The sequence below is a fragment of the Macrotis lagotis genome, chromosome 4 (genome assembly GCF_037893015.1).
Source record: "Macrotis lagotis isolate mMagLag1 chromosome 4, bilby.v1.9.chrom.fasta, whole genome shotgun sequence".
In the NCBI taxonomy this organism is placed as follows: Eukaryota; Metazoa; Chordata; class Mammalia; order Peramelemorphia; family Peramelidae; genus Macrotis; species Macrotis lagotis.
In genome coordinates, this window is record NC_133661.1 from 116785738 (window position 1) to 116794191 (window position 8454).

Genomic DNA, 8454 nt, shown 5'->3' on the forward strand with positions numbered 1-8454 from the left:
GGACACATGGATATGTCCTAGACGCTTTTGTCTTTTTGCTCTGTGCTGTCATATTTGGTGATCTCATTGGTTACCATGGGTTCACTTATTATCCCTATTCAGAGAATTCCCAGATCCACTCTTCATTTTCCATCAGCTGCTCTGCTTGGTCGTCATGGAGATTAATCTAGCTTTGATACTCAACACCTTCTCTGCACCCTCCACTGCCTGTCCCCCCTGATTGGAAAACAGACAGTAAAGTCCTTTTAGTGGGCCTGGGACTTTCCATCTGTACTCTTCATTTTCCAACAGCTGCCTTATTTAGTTTTGACTCCAGGAATACCATGCCTTTGGAGTCCCCAACTCCTCCCCTTTTCAGCTTCCTTTGGTAGATTATTTTCTTCTATTAGGATGTAAGCTCCTTGAGGGACTGTCTTAATTTTTCTCTTCAATATTCTCATCTTTTATCAGTCCCTGGCAAACATTGGGCCCTTGATAAATGTTTTTACCAGCCCTAGTTTCTCTCTTTTTTTTGTATTATCTCTCATCACCAACTGCTGGTTAGATTATTTCTAACTGAACATTCCATAGATATTTAAACTCAACAATTCCAAAACAGAGCTTATTATCTTTCCCACAAAAGCCTCTCTTCTAAACTTCCATAACCACCATCTTCAGTCAACTTGCCCAACAACATCACCATCTTACTTGACTCCTTATTCATTCAACATACCCAATTTGTTGCCAAATCTTCTTTCTATCTTTGTAACATCTTAATTATATGTCTTCATTTATAAAACATAACTGTAATTCAAGTACTTATACCTAACTGGCTCCTGGCCTCAAGTCCAGTTCATCCTCTATTTAACCTGCCAAGGTGGCTTTCCTAAAGTGTGGGCCTGATGATAATGACCCTCTGTTCAATGAGCTTCTGGGTTTCCTGTTACCTCTCGACTCAAACTCTTCTGTTTACTGGTAAGACATGCATGAAAGACATACATGAAATGAAGTGAGCAGAATAAAGAGAAAAATTTATATGCTAACAACAGTATTGTAAAGACAAGTTTGAAAAGATATGACCAATACACTCGAACACAATTCCAGGGACTTGCTTATGAAGCTTGCTTCCCACTTCTAGAGAGAGAGAGAGAGAGAGATTGGAACCTCTGATACTTTGTGAGGACTTCCCTGCCCTAGCCAGGTTTCAAGGTCATCTCAGCATCAGTGGCCTGAGGAGCAAGGACTGGCCTGTTGGACCAAGGCCAGTGGAAGCTGAGACAAGACTCATCTACAAGTCATGCTACACATGAATGTGGCCTTGATGGAACCAATGCTATGTAGGAATTGTGCTAATGTTTTTGCCCACCCTCTTAGAGACTGAGGTAGGGCCAGAAAGAATATACTCTTTCCCTTCCCCCCAAGACCTTTTTGGAGAAATTTTTTCTATATTTTTTTTCATACTGTATACTGAGGTATGCTTTGTAAAAATGTAAAAAATCGCATTTGGCATTTAAAGCCCTTCATAGATCTTCCTATCTTTCTCCCTATTCTGGATTCTCCTCCATGTACTCTATGAGCTAGCTATTCTAGCTTACTTGGAGTTCCTGAACCATAGTTCTCCACCTCCTTCACATTGGGTTCTCTCCCAACTCTGTCAGTTTATCTCCACCTCTTATGTTTCCTGACTTACTTCCAGACTCAGCTCTCATTCTGCAGGAGGCCCTTTATGTCCCTACAGCTGCTCATTCCCTCCCTTTTCAGATCACCTTCATCCACTATTAACTGTCTCTGCTTCAATCTGTTCTGTAATTCTTCTAAAAATCTACATTAAAAAGTTCCTATGTACCCAAAGTAGAATCTTTGGACAGTTCATTTATTTTCCTCCACATCATAATTATTTTTGTTTTTCATTGTTCTATTCTTGAGAGCTTTCTGAACTTTTGGGGCTTACTTACCCAATTGAATTTTAGTGTAGGATCCACCTATGCTTTCTCCAAACCCTTTGAAATTCTTTTTTTTTTCCTTGAAATTCTTTTTTTAAGAATCTAGAGCACTTGTCATTCAATTCCTAATTTTCATTTGATTCCTAGATTATTCCTAGTTTCCTTCTAAGAAAGAATACACAATTTCCCCCAAAGTTCCCATAATTTCACCCCAGCAACTAATTCCTTTGTGTTCCTGAAAATCAGATTCTGCATAGAATTTCCCTTTATTGGTTCCTCTGCTTCTTGAAGGATGAAATTATTATTTTTTTAATCATTTTTTTTAGGTTTTTGCAAGGCAAATGGGGGTCACGTGGCTTGCCCAAGGCCACCCAGCTAGGTAATTTTATTAAGTGTCTGAGGTCGGATTTGAACTCAGGTACTCCTGACTCCAGGGCCGGTGCTCTATCCACTGCACCACCTAGCTGCCCTGGGTGAAATTATTATTAAGCCATATCAAGAAATTATTAGCTACTCTGCTGAAGTTTCCAGATAACTTAAGTCTATCACCCTGTATACCCTGTCTATTTTCCAGAGCTCATTTATTTTCTCTTTCTGTCTAGGGGGTCTGTAGTATACTTCAACAAAAATATTACTTGTTTCTGATTCCATTGATGTTTCCACAAATACTTTCTACCATGTTTTCCCTACTCTGTTTCTTGGTCTTCTTCCTAGAAGTATATTTTCCTAATATGTAATGCTATTTTGACTCAATACTTTTCCTCTATTTCACACATATTACCACCATCATTCTTTCGAATAAGATATATTTTCAGAGAAATATTATGCCTATGGAGCTTAATATATTAAGACTCAATAATATATCTATTTTACTTTCTTTACGTAGGATCTCTATTCATCTTGTTATTCGTACTTTATTTTTTATAAACATCTAATGTCACAGCTCACATATTTGATGTGAATTTCTGGTTGACTGTTGTTCTCCAGGATTTGTCTACTTTTAATTTTTTGATCATATTTAATAATTCTCTGAATTATCTACCTTGAAGGTAACTCTTTCCCCCTTCCTTTACAATTTAAAACCATTTTGATAAACTTTTCAAGATTCCAAATAAATACAACCTTACCAACCTTTTAAAGGTATGTTCTATCCCTGACCAGGACTCTCATTCCTATATTTTGGTATTTGGTGGAGAAATCCAGACCCCATTCAGAGATGTTATCATCCGAGCAAATTGTGTATTTGCTTCTGTTTTTATAAAATGTCCTTTTTTTAAGTTTTTTTTTTTTTGCAAGGCAATGGGGTTAAGTGGCCTGCCCAAGGCCACACGGCTAGGTAATTATTAAGTGTCTGAGGTCGGATTTGAACTCAGGTACTCCTGACTCCAGGGCCGGTGCTCTATCCACTGCGCCACCTAGCCACCCCTAAAAGGTACTTTGTTAATGAGTGCTAGCAAATGTCCCATTGATTCTGATTGGATGGTTAAATACAGAAGCATATGCTACTGCTTTTATTTCATGATGTTCTGTGACTGATTTTTAATGAATTTTAATGATTTTGTATATATTAGTAGAGATGGCAGGAAATGTACTTGAATGATGTCTAGATTTCATAGAACCACTAATGAAGAAGGAAGGAAAAAGACCAAGAAACAGAGTAGGGGAAACATGGTAGAAAATATTTGCGGGAATATCAATGGAGGCAGAAACAATATTTTTAATTGAAGTGTACTTCAATAGGTTCCCTGTTGGGAAGTCAGTGATTAGAAAGAACTTTCAGTTGGGTTGACAAAGGGTTAGTGTTGTTCTGTTACACACTGATGCATTGTTGTAAGCTGTAAACATTTATTTAACTGGCATTTCCACATTTTTAGCTTGGCCACAATACTTTACTATGGGATCAATAATTGTATTGTTCCTAATGATCATCATGAAAAATAGAATTGATATGTGTAATGTTTATAAAGTGACAGTTTTGGGCGGCTAGGTGGCGCAGTGGATAGAGCACCGGCCCTGGAGTCAGGAGTACCTGAGTTCAAATCCGACCTCAGACACTTAATAATTACCTAGCCGTGTGGCCTTGGGCAGGCCACTTAACCCCATTGCCTTGCAAAAAAAACAAAAAAAAAAACCTAAAAAAATAGTTTATAAAGTAACTTTACTAGAGTCTAGTATTAGATGAGTCCACAACAGAATCCATTTTTAGTTATTCAAAAGTAAGTTGTGAAATTTTTGGTAGGGAGGAGAGGGGACAAGAAGGATGAGAGAGACAGAGATAAAAGGAGTATGTATGTGTAGTTGACTGCATTTCCCACATACATCCCTAAACTGTGTTCCAATAAATTTTGTTACAATAAATTTTAAGATAAATTCTCAATCCCATAGTATATCTATCTATCTATCTATCTATCTATCTATCTATCTATATATATATGTTAAGCAAAATGAATTATTAGTTAACAATGAAATTTTAGCTCACTAATTGTATTTGATGATGAACTACAGATCAATGTTGAATTCTGTTTTGAAACTGACTTTTTTTCCCTCCATTTTCCTTAGGGTGAACCATATCTGAACACTGCCTATGGGCATGTGATTTGTTATTGGGATGGTTCTGTTCATTATATGCTGTATCTTGTTATGGTTGCAGCAATAGCATGGGAGTAAGTCTGTTCATATATGTGTTTTGAGTAAGTTTTTTCATGGATGTGTTTATACTGTTATTCTGACTTTGGTATTTGACATCTGCAAAGGAAATAAATAATTACACACACAGACACACACAGACACATATATGTATACACACATATATACATTTGCTTATGATAATACAGTGTTTGTATTGTGCCTTAAGTTTTACAAAGCACTTTACAAATTTTATCTTCTATAACCCTGGAAAATAGATGCTATTCTGATCCCCATTTTACAGATGATGAACCTGAGGCAAACAGAGGTTAAGTGACTTGCCCAAGATCATCTGGTGAGCTCATGAGTTCCATTCTGCTATGAGGCTGTCATTACTTAACCAGTTTAATATAAAAAGTATATGTACACAAATAGATTTTCAAAGTCAGGGTCTCTTGTTCCTTTTCTTCTCTGTTCATTCTTTCAAGGGAAAGCCAGACTTTATTTATTGATATTTTGGCTAGAGTTGTGATTTCATCAGTGGAGGGTGCTTCAGAGGGAAACTGAAAACTCCAAGCACAGATACAGTTCAGCAACTCCTTGTGATGTTATGCTGACCTGAGGCTCTGAGAGTTTAAGTGACTTGACCCACCACAGTCATGGAGGACATGAGCCCAGGTCAGCCCAACTTTCATGCCAGCTCTCAGTCTTTTTCGCTGTGTTGGCTCTCCTATTTTTGTGATTTGCAAATAAAATCAATTTGATGATATAAATAAAACTGCTTTCTTTTCTTCTGCTTTATTTTTATCATTCTAAAGGGGCACTAAGACCCTGCCATTGTATGCTGTGGACTGAAATGGAATCTCAGCAGTAATGTTCCATTATGTTTGATTTACAATAAATGTTAAGATTGTATATAGCAGACCATTTGTGGAATTTATTAACCAAAATTAAAATGGGAGGCATTAATTATACTCAGAGATATCTTAAAAAGCTGCTTTCTAGAATGGTGGATTAAATGAAGAATTTCTGTTGCAGGGAGAATTACAGATCGATTGGCTTGTACTGGGTAGGCTCTATTATCATGAGTGTTGTTGTATTTCTTCCTGGAAACATTGTGGGTAAGGAACATCATCTTAAGTTTCACTTCCTTTGTTTTTGGGAATGTAAATTATTTTATAATTCTTATTTTAGTCATAGAATAGATCTTATAGCCAAATTAACCTATAAAATAAGTTCTCTTTCTCTTTCATAATTTCTTCCTTAAAACTACATTTGAATAATTTTAAAGCTGTCTGATAGATGATCTGCTCCTAATAATTTTCTGAGTAGAAAGCATGTAATTTCTTTTCCATATGTTCCCAAAATAATTAGGACAAAATTGTTAATTCTCTCCATTTTGTGCTTTAAAAAGTGTTTACTTACTTGTGTTAATAAAACATTTTTCATGATTATTTTAAGCCATATCTTTATTTTGAATTGTATCCAATATCTGTTAGAACTCAGTGAATATTTTGTTCACTTAAAGCTTATTTTTTAAATGAAAGTACTATTTGCCATTTTGGTAAACCAGGGCTACATATTACTTTTTCAATATTAGAATTGTATGAGTGTTTAAATGCTTTTAAATAGTTAAAATTTCAAATTACATGTAATAGGGGAGTATGCTTTTAATGTATCTATAATAATTTCTCTTTCGCTGTCTTTAATTTTTTAAAAGGAAAGTATGGAACAAGAATTTGTCCTGCCATTTTCTTAAGCCTGCCATACATTTGTCTTCCTGTATGGGCTGGTTTCAGGATCTATAGACAGCCTGTAGAAATATACAGCTCTCCTTCAAAGGTGATGATTTCACATTTAAATAACTCACTCTTAATTCATGGGTCTCAACTATATGGAGTCATGAAATTAACTTGGGTTATTTTGGACCAAATCATTCTTCACTTATGAATTTTAAACACTGTAGATGAATTGTATGATTTTGGGTTTATGAGAATTGTTAAGATGATGAAGACATTCAGACAAATTCTGATTTATTTGGCACATTTTGACTTGGATGTAGTCTTTGATGAATTATACATATATGATTACATTTCTTCTTAATTATCATCTTTCTTCATTTAATATAGCAAGAGCTATTTTGGTTTGCTAAATGTTATGAAAGTTTTGAATCTTCATTTATTCATCTGATGTCTGGCTAAATGCTTTTGCCCTTGTCCATTTGCCTTTGTTCAGGCTAATATTTACCTAGATTCACAGACCACTGCTGCCTCAAGGTATAAGCCGCACTCACAATTTCTAATTAAATAGAATCCCTTGAGCTTAAGGTGCTCTTTGATGTAATAATTACATTAATCCAGGGTTCTCCATGGTTATATTGTGCACCATCTATGATACATTAAAATGCTATCTTAATAGATAGGCTGAAATACACTATAACCTTTTATCTGAATTGATAGGAATATGTGAACATCAAATAATACAAAATCTTAAGATCTTTCCCCTGCTGAGAAGACAGGTAGAGATCTGATTCAAAAGATCCTATACCTGTTTCCCATAATTGGACAAAATGAGATCATTCTAGTATGAATACAGTTCCAAGTTGTTGTGATGGAGGAATTTGAGAGATTTAAATGATCAAACTAACTTGCAAAACAGAATGGTCAGGATAAATGGGAATGCCATGGAGGTAGATTCCAGATCCAAAGAGCTAGTAACTTAACATACATTTCAAAGAAAAAGTAAAAGTGGTCAAGATCTTTTAGGTAAACTGCTATAGTCTTTACTGCAAAACAAATTATATTTTTTTTCTAAAAATTTTTCCTTTAATTTTCTACTACAACTTTAGGTCTAGTTAAAAAAACTTAACTATAAAATATTTTTATATAATAATTTGGTATATAAATATGTTATTTGCATTTTATATTTTATAGCATTTTATATAATTTACATATTTACAGCAATCTTTATTGTGGGGGGAGGAGAGAAAGACAGTTCGGGTTAAGTGACTTGCCCAGGGTCACACAGCTAATGTTTCTGAGGTCATATTTGAACTCAAGTCCTCCTGACTCCAGTGCCAGTCCTTCATCTACTACACCACCTAGCTTCTCCAAAATATAAATTTATTTAAAAAAAAAAAGATTACCTTGTTGATGATTATTCACCTTGAAAAAGAATTAGCTGTGGGAAATTCTTAAAATGTGATTAGAACAGTATAGTTTGTATAAGTTTGCTAACAGTATAGATATACATATATATGCATATACAGATATAAACACACATGCATATTTATGTGTCTATATAAATATAGTTAGATATCTATCAATAATTACTTTTAAAAAGCTCATTGGTAGATATATTTGGAACCATGATGTTTTTTAAACTAGAAGGAACCTTCCAGTACAACTTCCTCATTTTACATTAAAAAAAGATGATGCAACTTGTTCATGTTCATAGCTAGTTTGTAGCTTACATGATTCTTAAAATCTTCTTTTTAGAGATCCTATTAACATTGACAATATAGCATTGTTCTCTTCTTTGAAACCTGTCTTTTAATTACATGTATATTAGGTTGTTCAAGAAATCCAGAAGAAGGGATTGCTAAGAAGACCATTTGATTTGATCTTTGTTATGTATTTCATCTTTGCAATAGGATTTTGCATATTTAGAGGTTTGGTAAGTATGAAAGATCTCAAAAAGATACTAACTCCATATTTATGCCTTAACTAACTAATATTTATGCCTTAAAAGATGAGAACATTTTCTTGTAATTTTATAATATATCTGTCTCTTATTGGAGCCTTGAATCTTTTTTGAGGCCCACCATCTACTGAAAAATACCTTTGTTCTAGGTAGGTTTGTGGGGGCAAATACCTCTGGGAGTAAGGTAAATAAAGAAGAGGGTATT

General features: G+C 34.7%; 1 protein-coding gene across 5 annotated transcripts in view; it reads left to right on the forward strand.

Moving 5' to 3' along the window:
• TM6SF1 (transmembrane 6 superfamily member 1) overlaps positions 1–8454 on the forward strand; it is a 41956-nt gene that overhangs the window by 15920 nt on the left and 17582 nt on the right. For 3 of the 5 annotated variants that reach the window (XM_074233968.1, XM_074233970.1, XM_074233969.1), the window contains exons 4-7: positions 4482–4585; positions 5586–5668; positions 6268–6389; positions 8118–8222. In XM_074233968.1, coding sequence (XP_074090069.1) covers positions 4482–4585; positions 5586–5668; positions 6268–6389; positions 8118–8222 — 414 coding nt within the window. Of the gene's footprint in view, positions 1–4481; positions 4613–5585; positions 5669–6267; positions 6390–8117; positions 8223–8454 lie in introns of those variants that run through there. The other 2 variants (XM_074233971.1, XM_074233972.1) reach the window with 2 other exon arrangements.